At 45.2% G+C, this 24,530-nt stretch overlaps 1 protein-coding gene across 4 annotated transcripts in view; it reads right to left on the bottom strand.

Moving 5' to 3' along the window:
- The window catches only part of Tbc1d30 (TBC1 domain family, member 30), a 90,164-nt gene that overhangs the window by 40,474 nt on the left and 25,160 nt on the right, over window positions 1-24,530 (bottom strand). For 2 of the 4 annotated variants that reach the window (XM_087556398.1, XM_087556397.1), the window contains exons 3-5: window positions 3,964-4,025; window positions 3,228-3,293; window positions 1,476-1,601 (exon numbers count right to left, since the gene is read on the bottom strand). In XM_087556398.1, coding sequence (XP_087412524.1) covers window positions 1,476-1,601; window positions 3,228-3,293; window positions 3,964-4,025 — 254 coding nt within the window. 4 annotated transcript variants of the gene reach the window in all.

Raw genomic sequence — 24,530 nt, forward strand, 5'->3', positions numbered from 1 at the left:
CGTGCGTGTGTGTGTGTGTGTATAAATATATATATGTATATATATATACATACATATATATATATATATATATATATATATATGCATCCAGAAGCCATGGATTCAATTCCCAACATCAAGACAGCAGTTCATAACTAACTCTAGCTCAAGTTCAAAGGAACCATTGCCCTCACCTGGCTTCCATAAGTACCAGAATGATATAGACACACATGCTGACAAGAAACCCATATGTTGGTATTCTGTCTAAGCTCCACCCCCACAGTTACCTGGCAACAGCCAGCTGTGCCTGACACTATATAAGAGGCTCCTTGCCCCCCTCCTCACTCTCTTTGCTCTTCTCTGCTCTCTTGCCCCCTTCCCTTTGTTCCTTCTCTCCACATTCCCCTTACCCCCTTCCCTCCACATGCCCATGGCCGGCCTTTAGTTCTCCCCTCTTCCACTCTTCTTCCCTCACTATACCTCTCCACATGGAGCCATGTTGGCTTGGCGTGGTCTGTCTGGACGGTGAGCCGAGATTTAAACCCCAACACCATACACTAAAATAACATAATGTGTTTACAGTGCATGGCCTTAATTTGTAAGGTAAACTGAAGGGGGATATTTCAAATGTGACATTTTGTCTCTGTGGAACCTATGCTGGGATTCCAAATCGAGCACTGAGATGTGAATGGTGCAAAGGGCTTCAGCGTGCAACGTGCAATGCCGTGGCTTTAAATGTTCACTTGAAACAAACCAAGCTAGATCAGAAAGTAGCTCGTTTTAGTTTGTTCATCCTCCTTTAAAGAAAAAAAAATGAATTTAAATGTGCCAGCACATTAGCCATCTTGTGCTGGCCAAAATGTAGATGAGACAGCCTTCCTTTGCAAATCCCAGCTTAGCATCCCACTATGGAACACTCATGAAAATCAGAGCCCACGTGCCTGAGCCTTATGTACAAGGATTATTCTGGTACCAAAGGAAACCAACATCCTTGGCTCAGCACCGGGCTCTTCTCAACCGCCATGATGGAAATATGCTAGAGGAGCTCACCCCATAGTGGACTAGAACACTAAAGGCAGATCCGTCGGCCAAACAACCAACCTATAAACTAACAGTTAGACCAGCAAAAACTCTTACTAGAGCCCAACGTTGCTAATATGAAATAAATTCACCTTTAAATTTCTCAGTCCAATGACTTTAATCTAAAAGTACAGTTGGTATCCCTGACCCACACCAGAGAAAACAAAAAGGGAATCCCTCCTAGCCTGTGGCCAAATTAGATAAACTGGATCTGTATGGGAGCTTGTTCACAGTCTCCCCTTAACTGGCAACATTTAAATTTATGAAGACATGGTGCAGTCAGGTTCTCAATACAAAAGCTACTGATTGATGGAGTGAGGCTGTAGGTGGTCTGGTCCTTCCTCTAGGGAGTGTTTGGCTCTTAGAATCCTTCTTCCTGCATTAGAAAGGGAAGCCGAGGTCCATCGCAGCATTACCTTGACGATCTGAATCCCCATTGAGTCGTCATCGGGGTTGCTCCTCTCGTTGAAAGTGAAGCGCATGGTTTTGTCCCAGTCGATGGCTATACTATGCAAATAGTGATCCGCCAAGGTCAACCAAACCTGAAGCGGTGCAGATAGAGAGGACTGGTGAAGCAGAATATGTTGCTTTTATTAGAAAGCTCGGGTTGCATCTGGGAAGGGCTAGCTGCAACTGTTTGGAGGCCAGGGCTAGCTCGTGCATACAAGTCTCGCTTGCTGTATTAAAGTGAACCCTGTGGGGCTTTTCATTCTTCCTTGCTATAAATATGTGTTGAGTTCCTATTATCTACCAAGTAATAATCCAATCATTAGAGAAGAAAATAAACAGAATTTTTTCCCTTATATTCCAGGTAATTAAATAGACTGTATAATTCTATGACCTTGTTTTGCTTAATTCTAAATCTTTCTCTGCTTGGGCAACAGCTAATTGGCCACACACGGACCATTTTCCCCCCATGGAGACCTCCGCCTTAAACCTCTCCCTACATACCCCACCCACACACACAATTCTGACAGATAAATTCCTAGAGTGAATAACTTCTTAGAGAGTCACTGGATAGTTTAACTCCCTTACCTGACCAAGAAAATCTAACTCTGAACAATGAATTTCATAATCCCATGTTAATATTCGCTTGAGAAACACTCAGTGTTCAAATTCCAATGTTAAGATTAGATTTATAAATTAATAACTTTAGAGTTTGTTTTAAATTTCAATATTTGAACATAATTTGGCAGGAACAGCATTGATTAATATCTCTAAGTAGACTCCCAAGCACCAGAATCCTGCCCAAATGCCCACCAGATACCTTTGTGTTAGAAATGAATGAGGCATCTCAACAGTAAGAGATGTCAGGCAGATTATCTCACACCACACACCACACACACACACACACACACACACACACACACACCTACCTATTCCTCCCAACTACCTTTCCAGCCACTTAAGCCAAAATCCTGACACCCCATGTACATCTTATATCCATTCCACTGAACATTCACCTTAACTCAGGCATCGAAACACATCTAAGCCTTCTCACCACCTCCACTACCACAACCCCGGCCTATTTCTTGCCTGAATTATAATAGTCTACTTGCTTCCTGGTTTGTAGCCTAACCTCTCATATGCTCACCAGCAGACGAAATAGCCTGCTCAGAATTTCCCAGTACTTTGCCTCTCACAATGGCACAGAAGAGCCCTTCCGCTTCTATAGCCTGGGAGGGACTCATGACCAAGCTACTCACACTGCAGCTAGATGCCCCGCCCCCTGCTTCCCCCCAGCCTCTAGGCACCACCCACCTTAGTCTCCAACTTGCCTGAGAAAGGTGCCTAGGTGCTTCCCACCTCAGTGCCTACCCAGGCAGCTGCATAATTGACCTACTTCCTTCAGGGCCCTACTCAGCATCTATATAAAACTCCGCCTCCTGACCCCTATTCTCCCACACTCTCTGCTTTAAGTCTGTTCACCACAGTGCTTATCACTGTGTGACACGCCATCTTTGATTCACTGTTAGTTCTACGAGGGCAAAGTATTCCACCCACTGTGGTTTCCACTGCTGCATCCCTCACACCCAGAATGTTGCCTGGCATGAATAATAAACACCCAGGGTATGATTAAAAAGTGCAAACACTTTTAGATTTCCCAGACACATCGATGGACAGAGCGATGGCCCTTGAGTATTCTAGCCCTGTGAGAAAACACTTACTTTCCTCCTCCATTCCTTCGGGATCCCCGTTGACAGTCTGGCAACTGCCTTGAGAGCATCATACCACTAGGACCAGAAAGAAATATTAGGAAAGGAATAAGATGAACCTGAAGCCATGTTTTCAGTCTTTCCTCATCTTGGCATTTGCGCCGTCTAGTTTTATGTATACTTAACACAAGCTAGAGTCACTGGAGAGGAGGGAGCCTCAATTGATGCCATGTCCCTATAAGATCTGACTAGAGTCAAGCCTGTAGGGTATTTTCTTAATTAGTGATCAATGGGGAAGGACCCAGCCCATCGTGGGTGGGGCCATACCTGGACTGATGGTTCTGGGTTCTCTAAGAAACCAGGCTGTGCAAGCCATAGGAAACAAACCAATAAGCAGCATCCTCCCTGGCCTCTGTGTGAGTTCCTGTCCTGATTTCATTCAGTGATGAGCAGGGCTGTGGAAGTGTAAACTGAATAAACCCTTTCCTTCCCGACCTCTTTGGTTATGTTGTTTCATCCGAGCAATAGTAACCCCAACTAACACAGCAGCTATAGAATGTGAGAAGCTTAACACAATGCCCCGGGACACTGACAGCTCTTGTGCATCAAAATACATGTGAATATTTCCATTTTAAGAATATATAACAATGTACCCTGATACTCCCAAATCAATCAATCAATCAGTCAATCAAACAAACAAAAACCTTAAAAGCCAAAAAAAAAAAAAAAAAAAAAAAAACAAAGTTACCTGCTGAAAACCATTTTGACCCAAAGATGGTTCAAGTGTGAACTTCAATTTTGTATCAACTCCTAGAAGAAAATTAAGTAGTTGTTATTTATGGGCATTATAACAAAGTTACATCTTAGATAAATTCAACACTTGGCTCTACTGAATTACTGTTAAAAAAAGTTAAGTGGTTTTCTTTTTACTACATTTGGACAATTTCATTAAAATTAAAACACACTGAACATTAAAAAAAGAAAAATGACTAAGACAATAAAATGGAATTACAAACACTGGATGGAGACCTCCACAGACGCCTAGAGCAATGCAAAACAGTGATTGACACGCAGGCTGGAGACATGGACCTGCATCAACTTTGCGTCCTGCGCTCGAGCTGCTTGTCCTGCCTGGACGGCAGGCCCCAGACGGCTGAGGTAAGAATAGCAAGCTCCACCCCAGAGGACTGTTGCGGTGACTGCTGCAAATACCCTCACCTGGGTAATTAACGGTTATAAAACACAGAAGGGAGGTCTCTGCTTACAGAGTTTGTTTTTCTGCAGCACCTGCATAGACTAAGACACTGGAGGAAACTTCAAGGGCTGGAGCTGAGGCCTAGCAGTAGATCAACTATTGGGTATGTGTGAGGCCCTAGGTTCCGTTCCCAGCACAAGAGTCGGAGGGACTAGAACACCAAAAGCTATGAAATACCTTCAGGAGGCCGTGAATGTAGCAGGGAGGCAGAGCTGATGCCTGATGTGTGTTCAAGGTGAATGTCTCAGAAGAACAGACTATGTCTGTCTATCTGTTCTTTCTGTTTGCTTTGATTTGGCAATGCTGGAAATGAAACCTTTAGCCCAGCACATGCTAGGCAAGTGCCCCACCCCTGAGCTACACCTACCCACACCTCTTTCTGCTTATTATATCCACTCCATTTGATGACTTTCAGATATTTTAATTCTGTCTCAATATACCTATTCGTTGATGCTAAAAGTATGTTAGATTCTAGACTATAACTTAAAGATAGGACGGAATTCTAATCCTAAGTGATCCATCACTCTAATTTTCTTTGCTTTAGATCCCAAATCTGTACACCAGAAGTGTGAAAGTACATTAGAAGAACAAATTTTTATTACTTTTGGTTAGCCTTTATTCAAAATCTGCCACAGAATTATGTGTTGTTATTGAAGAGAAATTCCATAACAATTCTTATTCCTGTTTAAATTCTATAAATATATATATAATTAAATATGAAAATATGATATATCCTTTTTTTTCTTTTCTTTTTTTCGGAGCTGGGGACCGAACCCAGGGCCTTGCACTTGCTAGGCAAGCGCTCTACCACTGAGCTAAATCCCCAACCCCGATACATCCTTTTTATATAGTTTCAAAATCATTTGAAAGCACTGTTTGGTTTCTGAAAACAGAGTTGCATTGTTTCACCCCTAATGGCCTGAAACTCTCTGTGAAGATCTACCTGGTCTTCACTTCCTGTATCTTCTAAGTACTGGGCTTATAAATATCCATCATACCTAGCTTTAAGCGCTCGCTCGCTCTCTCTCTCTCTCTCTCTCTCTCTCTCTCTCACACACACACACTCTGTGTGTGTGTGTGCATTCATGTGACTGTCTTCACATATGTCTGTATGTGTGCACATATGTGCAAGTAAGCATACACAAGGGGATGTCTTCCTCAATTGCTCTAACTTTATACTTTGGAACATAGTCTCTCACCGTGGAGCTCAGTCAAGCTGCTAAGCTAATCGATGAACTCCGGAGATGTGATCAATCCTACACACACACACCTGGAATCCTGAGACTACCAACAAGCACTGTGTAGCTTTTACAAAGGTTCTCAGGATGCAAACTCAGGTCCTCGTGCTTGCAGAGCAAGCACTTAACCATTAAGCCATCTACCTCCCCAGCCCCCTTAGCCAATTTAGAAAATGCTTATTCCTTACAAGTTCAAGGACCAAGAAATGTCAAGCCTCCTCAATAATATTCAGAAAAATCAAGCCATCTCATTGTTGCCTCCATGTTAAAAACCTCTTAACTTCCACTACTTGGATACTGACGTGGACAGGGGCATTTAGAGATTAGTATATAAAGGAACAGTCTACAGGGCATATGAAGTCGAGAAGTGGGAAACACATGTCCGCATTGCCCAAGCCCATGACTATAAGCAGACGGGTGGTGGTGGTGGTGCTGCTCTTGTTGTTCTTGCCTTTGGTGATGATGCAGAGCCCCGAACAAATGTTCTAGTGTACCGACACCTAGATTTCCCATGTCAAGAATCCAGGGCATCTGATAATACCCTGACATTTCGAAGCTTTAAAGTCAAAGCTGTGCCATGACTGGATAGGTGATTTTCTTCTCCAAGAAGATATCAAGTACCCACTGATTCCCATCTCCGAAAAATGATTTTAATGAATTTCGTCCAGTCTTTGTAGTTGGGATCAAGACAGCCTAGCCTCCAGCTCCAACCAATGGCATGGACTTTGTAGAGAGAGTGCTGTCCAGGCCTGGGGTGCTGAATGCAAGAGCTTATGATTATGATTCTTGCGTTATCACAACAAAGACTAGAAAATTCGGCCCTATGGTGACTTTGCCACTGCCCCCCCCCCGCCAAAAAAAAAAAAAAAAAAAAAAAAAACACTGGATTCCCAGTGTGTTTGACCAAATATGCTCCTTTGACTTTGGGGAGCCACCTACTGGGCATAAACCATTGCTTTCCTGTGCTGAAACGCCAACTGGGGCTAGTCAAGTCAAAACCACAACTATTTTTCTTGTAATCAACAATGAGCCAGGTTTTAAGTGGAATTGATCATTTGTACCCTCACGCAGAGGCTTTAATCGGGCCATTTTCACCCGCTTTTCTTCCAAGTGAAACGAGAGGAGAGGTTTACGTTTCATCTGATAATCACAGCTGTTCCGGATTCAGAAATACAAAACACTATTTAACGTGGGAAGGAGATTTAAAAGGGAGGGGGGATGGTAAAAGAACACGGCAGATAAATACTACAGTCTCGGCAATTAGACACTTCGGTGGAGAGGAAAAAAAACAAAAAAAAAAACAAAGAAACCACGAGGTTCGGAGAGGCAGCAAGGCATCCCACCCTCTAAGACCCAGTGCCTGAGCAGAATCTGCAGGCTGGGTGGATGCAGGTCACAGAAGGGATGGGGGTTGGGGGAGGGTGCTGTAAAGACCACAAACTGCCTGGGGGCAACTGGGGCCACTCAAGGGAAAGGTAAGCGCGGAGCTTAAACTGCGTTCTCTGCGGCCACCCCTTGCCAGAATCCTCAGCGGCCAAGCGCTGGTGCCAGAGCCAGGCTCTTAAAACCCCCGATCAACGACGCCAGGTGACGGAGCTGGTGCGGAGACAGGCAGAGCCTGGAGAAGCAGGGAAGTGTAAATACAAGCTGATGGTAGGGAGGGCCTGTGCTCACCAGGCTAGGCGGGCTCCTGGACCTTACCTACAGAACCGAGCTCGTGCCCTCTCCTACCCCAACACAAACACACCACAGGCACTCTCGGGATAACATGCCCTCGATCGTTCGCCCGCCCTTCGCAGTCGCTACCTTTCCCTCTGACCTGTAGGGTCAAGGCTGTTTCAGCCAAACCCACACACCTCTCTGGAGGTCTGGCTTCCAGGGAACCTGGAGCACAATAGGTGACGCGGCCTCGGCTGGCGGGGGCAGCCTCCCTCGCTCCCGCACCGTGCATGGAGGCTAAGCTCATAGGCCGCGGGTGGCTTCTGCAGAACGGCGCATTCTCCGTGCCCGGGTGGCCGCTGAATGCACCCAGGCCAGGGTCTGCTCCCATCCCTCCCAGGCCGACGGTGTTCCGCAGACACCTGCACCCCTGGCGCCCATCCGCAGCCCGCGCCTCACCCGGCTCCAAGGTGCAGAGCAACCGGGGCGCGGTCCGCGAGATGCAGCTGCGCTTCTTGAGCACATTGCTCAGGATGGTGCCCACGCCACCGCCGCCCTGGCGCTTCAGGCATCGCCCGCCGCGACGCAGGGAGCTGGTCAGTTTGTCCTGCCGCATCCGAGAGCGCCGTCCGCCGCCCCGGTGCTCGCTGCTGGTGCTGCGCTGGAACGACTCTGCACGCAGGGCTCGGCGAGTCCAAGCCGGCGAGGCTCCCTGGAGAGCTGCGAACGCGCAGCCGGAGCTCCGGAGTCGAGAGGATCAGAGAGAGCCGATGAGCTTCGGGAGACCGGCTGGCATCTGCAGTGCGGAGCCCAAACGTCTGAGACCCGAGCGAGCTGGGGCGGGGAGGAGGGCGGGAGCGAGCGCGCGGGCACGCAGAGACGGAGGCGGCGCCTCGGCACCCAATCCCGGCATCAGCCTGAGAAGACAAGGCGGTCTGAGCCCCGGAGCTCTGAGCCAGCTCCGTGGACAGAAACCAGAAACAAGGCAGGAGTGTGCCCACACTCCTAAGCTTGGGCGGGATGGAGGAGTCGCAGGTGCAAGACAGCAAGTGCCCACTTGGTTTGAGCAGCCTGGGGAAGGCCAGGCCTGTCCAGGGCAGCACGAAGCCTCGGGGCAGAGAAGCTGGCAGATGGTGACCTCAACCTTCAGCCCAAATTGCGTTCATGTCTTTCCAGGCCGCTTCGAGAGGCAAAGAACCATGTTTAATAACAATATAGTTCCTCTTGGGAAAACGGAATCCTAAGAAAATGTTCCTGTTGAAGAAGCAGTTTTCAAAGGAAGTGTTTCCGGGGGGCGTGGTGGGGCCAGGTTATCTGCCAGACTTGAAAAACTCAGAAGAATCTTGAAAGAGTGTAGTTCTGAGTCAAGGCTTAAGGAGACGAACTAACTACCGCGGGACTGGCGCCTTGACATGAAGGTTGATGGCCACATCCTGACAAGTCCCAAAAGGCCTGAGCCTATCCATGTAGGCGCTCCACCTCCCATGATGCTGCTACCGGAGCTGTTTCAAGCTAGCAAGCCTGGGGAGACAGGGAGACCCGGCTGCCAACCTGAATGTCGCTCTGCTACCTGTGCAGCCTTCGTCCAGCTCTATACTCCATTTTTCAGTCGTGGGTCTCACTAAGTAGCTCTGACTGGCCTTGAACTTAATGATTCGCTTGACTCAGCCTCCTGAGTGACTGGTATTACAGCACTATATCTACCCCCCAACCCCTGCCGGAAGGCCTGGCTTGATTGATACTTTTTTTCTTCTGCTTATATTTCATGTAAAATTAATATGGTAGCCAGGTATGGAGGTGTCTAGCGCGTGCTAGGTGTCTTTAATTTTCAAAGCGCCCCCCTTTCTCATTGCATTCTTTGAATCTCGGCTCTCAAATCTTCCAAAGCTCCAGATATCAGCAAAGTCTGGCTTCATAATCATTAGCAAGCCGTCTGGACAGACTCCTTCAGAACCTCCCTTGGCATGCCTGTTCCACAATCTCTTTCCACCGCCTTGGGCCTACAGAATGCCCTTCCAGACTCTTCAGCAAAGTTCTCTGGGAGTACTGATCGACCAACTAACCTTCATAAACATGTGGCCTGGACCTAACAATTTATGAATGAAAGGATGTTTCTATTAACTCTAGCCTTTCCTTGCCTTTGCTGATGAGATGAGCTGGAAACCGCTTCATTTGTTCTCCCTGTGGGAATTTCAAAGGTTTTCTGCAGCTCCTGCAAGACCCTGATCAGGCTCCACCAACACTTTACAGGTGCCTGTGTTTTTCATGCCCAGGTGGTACCAAGTCAACACTTAATTAGTTAAGATACAATGTTTGACCTAGGACCTGCACTCCAAAGGTCCAGTACATTTTCCACCTGAATCTTTTTTATCAGGAACAAGACAATGGCTCACAATTCTTTCCACAATGGTTTCTCCATAGCAAGTTCCAGGCCATCTGGGGCTACACAGTGAAACCCTATCTAAAAATAAAAGACAGAGAGGAGAAAATTGTTTCTTAGCAACCCTTGGAGATATAACTTGAGAGTTACCAAAATAGAATATATAACTGATGCTAAGGTACTTAATTGTGACTCTCCCTTGAGAACCCCAGTCCACACTTGAGTGTGTCATCTTCTTTCCCTGAGCACCCCCTCCTCCACCCCTCCCTCCCTTCTTCCCTCCCTCCCTAGAGTGCATGCTAAGCTTACCATTTGCAAACTCTCAGTGTCCTTTGACAAGCCCTCTCTTAGCGTGTCATACATTCCTCCTGAACATCTATCCTCCTCTTAATCTTTCTGTTTAAAATCTATATTAAAATATCTTTTAATAAACTGAAACTCTGCTTCAAAAAACTATAGGTGTTTCATCATCATTCATGCCCTCGGTGCTCCTGAACTCATGCTCACCACTGTTGCTGTTAGAGAAGGAAATGTCTTTCTTAAAGCACAATGGCATGTTTGCCTTCATAAAGCAAGAGCACTAGAGCATCAAAAGGGTTCATATGTGGTAATCTTTAGGGAGGGGGAAAGTAGAATTTTTAAAACCATGGAAGAGGAGGTCAATGAGAGTCTCTGTTTCAAAAACTAAGGTGGACAAGGTCTGAGGAAGAGCAGTAATGTCTTCTGACCTCCATCTACACCTGCATACACACAAACACATACACACATGTACATTATGCACATGTACATACACATGTACATGTACAAGTATACACAAACACCCACATGTACACACATGTGCACATACACAATGCACATACACATGTACATTCACAAGTACACATACACACGTGTGTACATATGTACACATACAAACATACATATACACACGTACATACACATATGCACATACACATATACACATACACATGTGTACACACATGTACCCAGAACATATACACACGTGTACATACACACACGTGAATACACAAAAACTTTTTTCAAAAGAAGGAATACTGTGGGGGTTGGGGATTTAGCTCAGCAGTAGAGCGCTTGCCTAGCGAGCGCAAGGCCCTGGGTTCTGTCCCCAGCTCCGGGGAAAAAAAAAAGAAGGAATACTGTGGATACAAGAATGGAATATTGAGATTTGCCTAGATTGCCTTAAACAGTTTTGACTTTGAAATCATGTTTAATTAAATGCTAACAAATTTAAATTCTTAAATGAAACTATGGAAATGAAGAAAAACAAATGAACCTAACTAAATTTATAGCATAAAAATATGGGGGAAATGATTGTACTTAAACAGGGATATATACTGTAAAGTAGAGTTGAAAAATTGAAATTTTACTCAGCAGTTATCAATACTGGTATTTTTTAACTCATGTGCTATAGGAGAAGGCAAATGGAGCCAGTATTGTGTATAACTATATAATGAAAAATGTTTTCTTTAAAATACTATATAATGTTTGTTTGGAGGAAGTTTTCTGTTTTTGTTTGTTTGTTTTGTTTTTGTTTTGTTTTGTTTTGAGACAGGATCTCCTTGGGTAGCCTGGGCTACATAAGCTTGCTATCCCCCTCCTTCAGCCTCTGGAATACTGGGGTTAGAGATATATGATACCACACTTGATTTACAATTAATGTATACAAATTGGAAATACTAGCATAAACTAATTTTTCCCCTCAAATATCAACTGGCTCGCTGAATCCAAACTTAAGGGCAGCCAACTTTGTAGTTGTAAACATCCAGCACCCAGGTCATGGTCTCTACACCCCACTAAAAGGAGCAATGGCTTCCTTGAAAAGTGACTGACTCAGGCCTGAGCCAGGGAAAGCACGTGTGAGCTACAGCCTCTCAATGCACTCGGGGTGAATAAGGTCACATCACAGGGGCACAAAAGCCACATAAACAGGGTCCTCCATTGGCAAACATGAAACAAGTCAAGGAGAAAATCGACCTCTGCATTTGACTGAAGAAACCCTGAGCATCTTGTGAGAGCTTTAATAATGCTACGCTATAGGGACCAGGCAAGGGAGTCCTCCCAGTGACTTTAGCACACTTATTTGTCCACACATCACAGGCTTTGTGAAGAGTCCCACCCAGATTTGAGGACACTGCCGGGAATGGTGTAACTCTAAGAATGAAACTTTGTGGGGCTGGGGATTTAGCTCAGTGGTAGAGCGCTTACCTAGGAAGCGCAAGGCCCTGGGTTCGGTCCCCAGCTCCGAAAAAAAGAACCAAAAAAAAAAAAAAAAAAAAAAGAATGAAACTTTGTAAACATGAGGTTAGCTGCTAAAGCAAGTGGGACATACAAAGCACATTGGATACATGGTTTCACTGCCTGACCTGTCTTTGAACTCCCAGAAAGTGTGGCTTTAAAGTGTTGCTTTATGCTGGGTAGTGGTGGCAGACACGTTTAATCCCAATACTCGGGAAGCAGAAGCACGTAGTTCATTCAAGGCCAGCCTGCCCTACAGAGTGAGTTCTAGCAAAGCCAGAGCTACACAGAGAAACCGTTGCTTTATAAAATAAAGCCAGAGTATCCTCCAGATTTGCATCAGATCCAACCTTCCTCAACATGCTCAGGTACAGAAGTCTGTCGATCACTGGACCAGTGCTTTTACACTGTGTGTATTCATTATCCTTTAGCTTTCCTTCACCATCCCAGCCTCTCGGTGATGTTAAGGACCACAGGAAGGTCTGGTGTTTTACACAATGTTCTAGAGGGTCCTGAGGCTGAAGACGATGAACTGCAGGAGAGAAAACCCCAGGACAAGTGCACACAGTCTTACCTTCCAGAACTCTCCTCAGCCAAGCCTTCGTTAGAGGGCTTTGTGTCTTCTTAGAGGGCTTTGTGTCTTCTTTTAACAAAGGATGCTATTCACGACGCATCTCACTGAGCCAGCAAGAGAGGCAGCCTCATGGGCCAAGAGAATGAGCCTCTGGTGTGGGAAGGACAGCCTGAGGCTTCGTGACACATGCCATTCAGGGCACCCCACACCCTTTGCCTCAGACCTCACGCTCATCAGGCAAACCTCTGATTATCATTTGGCTCCAGAAAGGGCTGCTGCCCAGAAGGGAACACAGCAAATGACAGCCACCACCCCTGAGTTCAGCTGATGCTGAGCTGGCCGAGGAGACCAAGGGTCTAAGCTATTACAGCTGAACTCCAACCCTGGGTGGGGTGAGGGGCTGGTCAGGGCTGACAAAAAGACTTTTCTCTGAAATTCTTCACAATGCTCTCCTTCCCCATCGTGGAGGAGCTTACTCCCCACAAACAAACATTCCATTTTGTTCCTTTCAGATTACAAGAGAAAATGAGCTTTTAAAAAAGGGGGGGCTTCCTTGAAATCTTCCCATTCTCAAATTGCATATAAGATAACACTGTGTGTGTGTGAGTGTGTGTTAGTGTGTGTGTGCATGTGTGTGTATGTGTGTGTGTGCAGTGTTTCTACTATTATAGCGATAAATAGCGGAGGAATTAAACAATGTTATTTTGTTTACATTGGGGAGGAAAGACAGGACTGCCAACTTTTGTAGCAAACAGATAATTAAGTTAGTGCTAAGATACAATACTCTAAAAGTAGCCCCAGCACAAGCCTGGTATTATATTTATTATGTGACTCATGGTTTATTTCATGTCTGGGATATTGTTTTCCAAAAGCAAAAGATGTCATCTGAAGTCAACTCAGAAAAAAAACCAGCATGGCCTTTGCCTGAGGCTACCAGCAGCGGGGCCAACCCATCATTAGTCTCTCCTCAACAAATGGCCCTCCCTACTAAATAATGTCAGTGAATTCCCATTTGAGTAAATCACACCTTGGAACTATCCAGAGGAGCTATGATTAAATCTGAATGTGTGGAAACGCTCAATGTAAAATATATAGTGGGTGAGTCTGGAGGTGAGGCAGGGGATCACAAGTTTGAGGCCAGCGCAGACTACATGTCAGGCCCTGGGCTAGCTTGAGCAGTGAAACTCTGTCTCAAAATACTCCTTTATACACATAAGAAAGTGTCTCTCCTATTGTTAAGGAAAGGGAACATTTCGAGGAGGCATCCTGAACATTTTGAGGAACATCCTAGAAGCTGACTAGTGACCTAAGGACCATTTGCTCACAGGGCATTCTGTGAATCCTTCAGCCCATTGGCTGGGAATGAGCCTTCTTGAAAAGAAACTTTGCCTTGAATGGGAGACAAGTAAGAAGTCTGAAGGAAAAGCAAGCCCAACACCAGAAATAAAAGCCTCGTCCCAAGGGGCTTCCAAAAAGAAATTGGGTCTGAGACATTTTTCTGATTTCCTGTTGCTATTTCTGCTTAACAACAAAATCTCAACATAAAAAGGGCCTACGTGCTTATCCTCAGGGACAGCACAGGGCTGGTCCTGGCAATTACCAAGGAGAAGAGGCCCAGAAAGCCTGCTGCTCAGAGAAAGGGAAACCACAAGGGAGTCAGGCTGCTGTGGGAGCCTGGGCTTGGAGCTCATCCCCAGGGCAGCCTCCGAGGGTCAGGGAGATCTCACAGATCATCACATCCAAGGCACCTCATGTTGGGCAACAGATGAGTACGGATGTCTTGCCCTCACAGTTACTAAAAGCAACAGGCAACCGCCGGCATAGAAAAAGCTTCTTCCTTCCCCCTTCTCCCTACTGCTTGGTAAAAGGCAACATTTCCATGCATCTCCCAGTGTCTGCTATAGCCTGGCTCATCGTGAGTGGTGGGCTTGCCCTCGGCAATAGTGAGAGCTGGTCAGCCTTTTGGAGAAAGGGCCTCTGAATGGCCATTCCTGAGGTCATTGGGGACATGCCCTTTCTCTTCTCTGCCCTGTGGCTTGTGATGAGGGGAAGCATTTTGCACTCCTGACTCACCTCAGGCTCAAAGCACAGAGACAACAAGATCATGGACTGGAGCCTCCAAGACCGTGAGCTAGGATAAACCTTTTCTCTTTATGTCTTAATTATCTCAAGTGTTTCATTATAGGGATGGAAAGCTGACAGAATACTGACAGCCACTTCCCTAGAAAACTAACACTCTCCTCAAGCCTACTTAAAAGTAGAGTTTAGGGGTTGGGGATTTAGCTCAGTGGTAGAGCGCTTGCCTAGCAAGCGCAAGGCCCTGGGTTCGGTCCCCAGCTTCAAAAAAAAAAAAAAAAAAGTAGAGTTTAATAAGTGGTTCGATCAACTCATTACCCAGGACGCAGCCATCTGCGTCGAACTCACAGTGATCAGCATTGTTTCCCTCCACCAAAGAGACCCGGGGCTGAAGAGCAGGAAGGAACTGAGGGGGGGAGGGGGAAAATCCCACAATTTCCTGACACTGTCACGTGACGCACACGGAACATTTTACTTTCTTTTTATGTGATGTTTCTCATCTTAGTCATAAGAACACTTTCTCTATCTAAACACAGGCGTCCTTTTTAAGACAATGAGGCGTGGCTTTTATATTCTGTTAAATGCAGAGAAAAATCACCAACACATGCAGAACAAAGGAGCGCTGAGATTCCAAAAACAAGTCGCTCAGCCCCGTCCTTCCACTCTCCGTGGTGCTATTTATGCTTCCCAGAAACATTCTCTTCAATAAGATTTAAAAAAAAAATGCTCCCAAGCATATATTCTCCCTAAACACACTCATTCTGGAAGACGTATTTTAAGAAACAGAAATCACTTAATTTATAGATCAGAAGTTCAAATTTTGGGGGCTGGGGATTTAGCTCAGTGGCAGAGCGCTTGCCTGGGAAGCGCAAGGCCCTGGGTTCGGTCCCCAGCTCCGGAAAAAAAAAAAAAAAAGAAGTTCAAATTTTTAAATGTGTCTAATGTTATAATTTAATTCGCAGTGCAGAATTGGTTTTTTTTTTTTTTAGTATTACACTGGGAGTGTACATAAAGCCTCTGCAGCCACTACTCTTTTAACCTATTATTTTAGGTGAAGCACTTTCTCTTCTCAAAATGGTTTATATGGATTTACTATTAGAGGACCAGGTGCCTTTATCCAAAACCTTCAAGACCAAATGTGTTTGGGGTTTGTTAATGTTTTAAAATATTTTCACACAGGTATACAGGTAGGTAAGTAGATAGATGATAGATAGGTAGATAGACAGATAAATAGATAGATGATGGATGGATGAATGGATAGATGGATGATGGATGGGTGGATGGATGGATAGATGGACAGACAGATGGACAGATGGATAGATCTGTATATATAGATGGGGTTAGCGTGGAGGTAGACATCAGTCTAAACTGCATTTCTATTTCCCTCATGTCTTATACACATGATGTTGAGGTGATCTGGTAGAATATGTTTAGCCTGCTTATGTGTTAAGTATGGCCCATCCCATGAGGTCATGTGGAACTTTCCATGTGTAGCAGTGGCGTCCCATCAGCTGAACAGCTTTGTGTCTTGGAGTACTTCGGATTTGGGATTTTCTCCAATCTTCCTCCTGTACTTGAGCTAGGTTTATGTTGACCATAAAAAGATTTCTTTTTGAGGGTCCTCAGTTTACCACTGCCTCCGTTAACTAACCACCAGCCTGTTTCCTTTTTGAAATGAGGAGGGTTAGTTTTAGAAATGATCTCTGAAGTTTCTTGGGAAACTTGAAGGTTGACCAGAAGGGGGTGTCTGATGACTTGAAGCTGGAGTTAGAGGATTTTGTGAGCTGCTTGATAAGGTACTGGAGTCCCAACCCCAGCCTCTGAAAGAACAGAGAGCATTCTTACTCCTGTGCCATCTCTCCAGATGAATATGAACGACTAAGAGGCTCGTTGCTTTGGCAAAAACAAGAAAGAAAGAAAGAAAGAAAGAAAGAAAGAAAGAAAGAAAGAAAGAAAGAAAGAGAGAGAGAAAGAGAGAGAGAAAGGAAGAGAGAGAGAGAAAGAGAGAGAGAAAGGAAGAGAGAGAGAAAGAAACCACTGCTTAATATGTCTAACTATCTAGCTTGGATCCCCCCAACACTTTACAGAAAACTATTGTATGGTTCTTTCCCAGTACCAATTAATGCAATTTACTTTAGCTTAAAATATGCACAATGATGGACGGGAGCAGGTCAATGCCTTTGAAAGGAACACAATTGGGGCTGGGGCTGGGCTCAGTTGGTAGAGTGCTTATCTAGCACAAGGCCCTGGGTTCAGTCCTCCATGCCACAAAAGGCAGATGTGATGGGACACATCTGTAACCCCAGAAGTCAGGAGGAGGTAGAGGCAGGAGGATCAGCATTCAAGTCATCTTTGGCTACATGGCAAGTTCAAGGCTAGCCTGTGCATAAGACCCTCTGTCTCAATTTTTTTTCTTGGTAATGAAAAAGAAGTATCAGAAAGCAGAGAAAGGTTACAATCGACAAAAACAGTGGCTTGGCTGGCCTGGACCTCTTCTCTCAACAAACTGAGTTCATTCTGCAGAGACAGTGCAGATGTATGGACTGAGGAAGAATATATGAGGGCACACAGGTGTCAGCTGAACCCCACCCAGGAGTCCAGGCGGGGCAGCCGCAGCAGGCTAAGGTTTAAATTCTAGCACCAACACTTGTCTTTGGGCAGGTGTGGAGGTTTGAATATGCTGGGCCCAGGGAGTGTCATGGCTAGGAGGTGTGGCCTTGTTGGAGTGGGTGTGGTCTTGATAGAGTGGGTGTGGCCTTGTTAGAGTGGGTGTGCCCTTGTTGGAGTAGGTGTGGCCTTGTTGGAGGAAGTGTGAAGTGGGTTTTAAGACCCTCATCCTAGCTGCCTGGAAAACAGTCTTCTCCTGTTTGCCTTCAGAATAAGATGTAGAACTCTCAGCTCCTCCTGCACCATGCCTGCCTAGATGCTGCTATGTTCCCACCTTGATGATAATGGACTGAACCTCTGACCCCAATTAAATGTCATGCTAATAAGAATTGCCTTGGTCATAGTGTCTGTTCACACCAATGGAAACACTAACAATGACAGCAGGTGACCTAGTTTCTAGGTTTTAGCCTTGTCATCTTTAGAATGGATGATATTTATGAGAACTGATGACAAAGTCAAGAATGTAATCCAGTGCTGGCACAAAGCAGGCATGGAAGACACTTGCATTCAAGTATCCTTCTGTGACAGTTTGTATAGGCCTAGCCCAGGGAGTGGCACTATTAGAGGGTATAGCCTTCTTGGAATAGGTGTGGCCTTGTTGGAGTAGGTGTGTCACTGTGGATGTGGGCTATAAGACCCTCATCCTAACTGCCTGGAAGTCAGTATTCTGCTAGCAGCCTTCAGATGAAGATGTAGAGCTCTCAGCTCCTCCTGCACCCTGTCTGCCTGGATGCCGCCATGCTCCTGCCTTGATGATAATGGACTGAACCTCTGACCCTGTAAGCCAGCCCCAATTAAATGTTGTCCTTATAAGAGCTGCCTTGGTCATGGTGTCTGTTTACAGCAGTATTACCCTAACTAAGACACCTTCCTTCTGTCCGTGTGGCCATCACTGAAGGGAAAACCTGGCACTGTGAGTTCTATACCTTGAGGTCTGCCCAGTGCAAGACCCAGGTTCACCACTAGATCCCTTCCAACTGCCCGAGACACCATCGTCCTTTGTTTTTGACCCCAGAACCCTCACTTGCTTCGTAGGAACACAATGACTGTCTCTGTGCTTCTCCAAAAAGGGGTTAAGTTTGAACTGAATGGTGAGATCTATAGAGAAATAGATACCAGCAAAAGTGTAAGGATGTTCCCGCTGTGACGCAACACATCTCTGGGATCAAAGACTCCCTCTCCCACAGAGTTCGGGGGCAGAGGCTGCAAGGTGGGACACTAGGAAGAACATGTAACTTAACATGAGGCCAGACCAGCATGCTGTGTGCCTTCATATCCCTCTAGCTCTCGGTGGTTAACCCCGCTGGTAAGTAACGATTCTATTACTGCATTGGAATCCTGCAATGCTGCACGAAAACAAATATCTAGAGAAGATACCTGTAATTGTTATGTTCTCAGACAAACTGAAACTTAAACAAAAAATCCTTTGGGTGTAAACTCCTCCTCGTTATAAAAGGTTTATAAATATATTATGTATTCTTGACTTAAATATCCTGAGCAAGTAAAATTATTTCTTTCTTAAGAATTTATGTTTCAGACCTAGAGAAATGACTCAATGGTATATACCACTCTTCCAGAGGATACAGAGGATTCCCAACACCCTCATGGTGGCTCAGCTCACAATTGCCTGTAACTCCAGTTCCAGAGGATCTGACATCCTCTTCTGATCTTTGCAGGCACCAAGCACACACATGGCGCACAGACATACATGTAGACAAAACTCTCATATATATAATATAACTTTAAGGTCACTATTCTAATTCATATGAGTCCAAGACAGATTCTGTAAGTTCAGGCAGTCAAATGATGCCCAAGTCATCTTTCTCACATGTGCTGCTTGGCTTAACTCTTTAGGTACATGTATTTAAACTGGTATACTCCTTCCCTCCCTCCATCCCTCCCTTGTGCATGGGTGTACACACACACACACACACACACACACACACAGCAATCATCTTCAATGAGGGGGTAAAAAGACTGTCAGAGTAATGGGTAGTACACATAGGCAACAAAACAGCATTTTCTGTAGGGCTGTTGTACCCAGGACTCTCAATCCCAGCATGGCTGGGAGGAGGTTCATGAAGACCCACCCCTACCTTAGGAACTACTGATAGCTGGTGGCTGCTAGAGGAGGGGAGGCAGCTCTCTTCAGGAATGTGGCCTCAGACATACTGTGTATGCTCCAGTAGATGGTCCTATGCCCACACACAAGAAACTGCAGTATGTAGACTCTGTATGTGACAGACAGAAACTGAGAGAGACAGAGACAGAGAAACGGAGAGAGATAAAGAATGAATAAAAAATTAGGAGGGAAGACTGAAGGAAAGGCCCTCCAGAGACCATCCCACCTAGGGATCCATCCCATCTCTAGGCACCAAATCCCCACACTATTGCTGATGCCAAGAAGCACTTGCTGATGCCAAGAAGCCTGGTATGGCTGTTTCCTGAGAGGTTCTACCAGCACCTGACTAAGACAGATGCAGATACTCACAGCCAACCGTCAGACTGAGCCTGGGAACCACAATGGAAGAGCTAGGGGAAGGACTGAAGGAGCTGAGGGGATTACAACCCCATAAGAAGAACAATATCAACTAACTGGACCACCCAGAGCTCCCAGGGTCTAAACCACCAGCCAAAGAGCACACATGGAGGGACCCATGGCTCCAGATGCATGTGTAGCAGAGCATGGCCTTGTCTAACATCAGTGGGAGGGGAGGCCCTTGGTCCTGTGGAGGCTCGATGCCCCAGTGCAGGGGGATGTCAGAGCACTGAGGTGGGAGTGGGTGGGTGGGTAGAGGAGCACCCTCATAGAGGCAAAGGGGAGGGGGAGAAGGGATGGGAGGATTGTGGGGTAACGGGAAGGGGGATATTATTTGAAATGTAAAGGAATAAAATTATTAATGAAAAAATTAGGAGAGAAAAGTGTTGGGGGCAATAAGGGAAGAATTGGAGGGGAAAGAGTAGGTGATGGGTTTGATCAAAACACATTGTAAGAAATTCTCAAACAAGCCTTCAGTTTTAGCCTTCAGGAGCAAAAACACTCACAGGAAAAACAGACAATCTCTGAGTTTGAGGTCAGCCTGGCCCACATAGCAAGTTAGCAAGTTCCAGGATAAGCAGGGCTACGTAGAGACATCCTGTCTAAAAAAAAAAAAAATTCCCAAACACTAAACACAATTTTAAAAGTGAAATATGAAATGCACTTTTGAGAGGCACGACCTGAGGGAGAATGTAAATGGAGCAAGGCAGGGGTCAAGGTCGATACACGTGACATTGTGCAAGCTGATAACTTAGTCTCCATGTAGGACATCCCCTGGCACACGCGCCAATAGAAAAGAAGCCTGGGGTGGTGTAAGCCACAGATGTATCCTAGCCGAGGTCCACATTTATGTTCTGGAGCGTCGGCGATCGAAAAGGAAACCGACATCTCGACAGATGCTCTTTCTACAATCCTTCTCTCTGCGAGAAGCAACGCAGGCGGCAGAGTCTACTTGTGAACCTAATACAGCTACGGTGGCACCTTTAATTACCACAGCTTTAGTCCTGCTTGCCACAGAGCATCACCTGGCAGAGTGTCAACCTGGCATGTTGCCAACCCCAATCATGTGCGCCAGCTCCGGGGGAGGAAACATATTACGTCTTTTTAAAAGAAAAATTACCCCTGGTGATTTTAAACATTTCTGGCACCTGATGCTTACTGAGAGTTTCGGTATCCCTTATCCAAGACGGTTGCGGCCGCGCGGGTTTCAAACTTGGATTTGTTGCTGCTGTGGTTCAGACTTATCTGGCTATTGTAGTGAGAAACCACAGGATGGGACCTGAGGTTTATTTTCGCCTTAAGCACATGGCTGGAAGGTGGCATTGGGCAGCGTTTTTTATTGTCCTGAGTCCAGGTATGGTGATCCATGCCTATAATCCTGACATATAAGAGTTTGAGACTGGGGCTGGAGAGATGGGTCAGTGGTTATGAGCACCGACTACTCTTCCAGAGGTCCTGAGTTCAAATCCCAGCAAGCACGTGGTGGCTCACAACTATGTGGAATGAGATCCGATGTCCTCTTGTGGTGTGTCTGAAGACAGCTACAGTGTACTTATATATAACAAATAAATCAATTAATCCTTTTTTAAAAAACAAATAATTTGAGACTGAAGAATGGACAGTTTGAAGCCAGGTTAGGCTGCCTGGTAAGACCCTCACTCAAAAAAACAAACAAAAACACTGCACATAAAGTTTCTGGTGTGGAGTTTTCTCCTTGTATTACCATCATACTAGCACTGCGTTTTTTTAATTTTGGACTTCTGGATTAGGGTTGTTAAATCTGTATATTCTGAGAAAATGGGAAATAGCTTTCTAACATCAAAACTGATACACACAGCCATTCTCTTACTTGTCTTGGCTGCCTGTAACTTGCTATGTAGGCCAGACTGGCCTCAAATTTAGAAAGCTCCTCCTGTCTCTGCCTCCTGAGTGCTGGGTTAAAGGTGTGCACTACTGAGCCCATCTTGTAGATGTCTTTTTAACTCTGCCTAGAGAACACAAAGTGTATCTGAGCGGGGTCCTGCTGGTATGACATTTAAAAATGGCACCTGCCTTGACACCTGTATTCCATGCCCTGCGCCTCCCTCCCCCACCCCCGTGCGTACTTCATCAATGTGGTTGAATTATTTATATGAAGACTTTTATCCCCTCAATAAAGCATAAGCTTCTTTGAATTTTTATTCACTGTTTCCATCTCTCTCTGCCCATGCCCGCGGCTATCATGGGGCTGGGTACATACTTGCTACCCAGTACATGACTGTTAGAGATAAATAAAATCAGAAAGTCATCATGTCAAGAAGAGACATGTGCTTTCCACTCACTAAAAACTGGCGTTCCATTCAATTACGAGAGAAACGAGCAGATGTGTTTATGGACAGTTATTTTGACTAACATTTGTGCAATGAAGAAAGCCCACACGCTATTCCTGGTCTCCTGACAAGATGCGTAATTCTCAGCCATCACACACTTGCCTGCTCATCCTGTCCGTGTAGATGCAAAGGGAGCCAGCATGGAATAGTGGAAAACCCACTCTTCAAACAGAAGCTGGGCTCCAACCGCTCAGTAGCAGTGGTAACCTGGGTAGCATCTCAGTCTCCTTACCCTGAATGTGGGACAAGTGAAGTACCAACTCTATAGATGCTCTCTGAGGAGAATATACCGCAGATAAGACATTTAGCACATGCCAGCCATACAGTGAGCTCTCCATAGAAATGTTACTTGTTCTATTGGTAGTAGGCTTGTATAAAGGCATGTGGGTTACTCTTAAAGACTTGTTTAAGTTTGCTTGCTTGCTTGTTTAATTGCTTAATTGCACTATGCAGCCTTGGCTGTCCTGGAACCCATTCTGTAGAACAGGTTAACTTGGAGGAAGCTCACAGAGATGCACCGACCTCTGCCTCCTGAGTGCTGGGCTTGAAGGCATGTGCTACCACACTGGCATGTTTGCCTTATAGCAACATTGTCACAGATTCCCCGCACTGCCACTAGGTCACTTCAGCAGGATCCTATACCTTTTAATTCCATTACATCCCAGCTTGACCTGGTGACCCCATCTAAAATGCCAGGAAATCAATTTTCAAAAGTATTCATTTCGACTGACAAATTGGTCCCATCTCTCATCTTGGTTTTCTAAGATGTCACTCAAACAGCATTTGCTTCAATGCAGACAAGTCAGCTTTTTCCTATTCGTCAAAAGTTAATAAAGCCCCAATATTAATTACTTCATAGCCATTGTCTTGGCAAGATCCTTGCAAACAGGAAATCAATGTTTCGTAGCAGAATCTAAGTGAGCCACTTTCTTTTCAATCTCTCTCTCCAATATTAGAGCTTTAAACAATGCCTGCAATTATCAAAAATTGAGTCATTACGTATTTTTTTTTAAGTTTGCCAAAAATGGCCCACCATTTATAGGAAGTTTTCTAGTCTTTGGAATTTTTTTTTTCATTCTTTGCAGCATAGATAAGTTTTCTGGTAAATTCCACATGCCTACACGTACTAACAACAATCTCCCAAATTGGCAGTTACCAAATACATACTAAAAAGAGAAATAACTTGTTTCAAAAATGGGGAGAAACTTGGGACCTGGAGAGGAGTTTCAGCACTGGCTGTTCTTCCAGAGGACCCTGGGTTCAATTCCCAGCACCCACAGTGTGGTTTATGATCTCTAACTCCAGTTCCTATGGGATCGAATGCCCTCTTCTGGCCTCTATGGGTACTGCATACATGTGGTGCACAGACATACATGCAGGCAAAACACCTATACACATAAAATAAAAATAAATCTCAAAACGAAAAAGCATTTTTCTAACGTCCTCAACTTTCCAGGATTATATATCCTAAAAGAGACACCTACAAACAGGAACAAAGCTGGAACTAGAATAGCAGTATTAACCATCAGGCGTCTAGGAGAGCAGTATTAACCATCAGGTGTCTAGAATAACAATATTAACAGTCAGGTGTCTAGAAGAGCAGTATTAACCATCAGGTGTCTAGGAGAGCAGTATTAACCATCAGGTGTCAGCTGCTGACCATGGATCAAACACTGAACTGCAAGTGCTTTGCCTATGTATGTAACTCAGCAACACAGAAATCCAGGGAAAAGTGCAGATATTAGTAGGGTGAATTTTATTAGGAACAGAAAAAGACAACTATAATATAACATAAGCAACAGATATAAGTAGTTAACTCTTACGGGATTTTTTTTTTCAAATTGTTGTTTTCTTTTTCTCTTGAACTCATTTTTTTATCCTAAGAGAAGAATGTCATCTGGCTTCTGAGACACTCCCCTCACCACGGATGTCAATGGTAAGTAACTGCTGGGAAGAAGCCTCCTTGGTGGTACAACAGCCCATACATTGTACAGGAAACTGCAGTGGTTCAGTTTGTAGGAGCCATCGCCCATGCTAGGGTGGGCTCTTTGGCAATGCAGCTGCCTTCTATCCTGTAAATAAGCTCTCGTCCATGCACAAGTAGCCCCAGTAACTCTTTGGCTCAGCAAGCTGATCTCAGGTGGAGTCACTTCTGTGGTCTTTTGGTATCCCTTCCATGATGAACAAACATTGCTCACATCTCCCAGGAAAAGTCATGCCACAGGGAGAAATAAAAAGAGCGGGAATAAGTTACAAGATTAAATAACTTCCCCCAGAGTCATACAGCTAGTTAGTTGGGACA

This window comes from Rattus norvegicus, chromosome 7 (genome assembly GCF_021556685.1).
Source record: "Rattus norvegicus strain SHRSP/BbbUtx chromosome 7, alternate assembly SHRSP_T2T, whole genome shotgun sequence".
NCBI classification, from domain to species: Eukaryota; Metazoa; Chordata; class Mammalia; order Rodentia; family Muridae; genus Rattus; species Rattus norvegicus.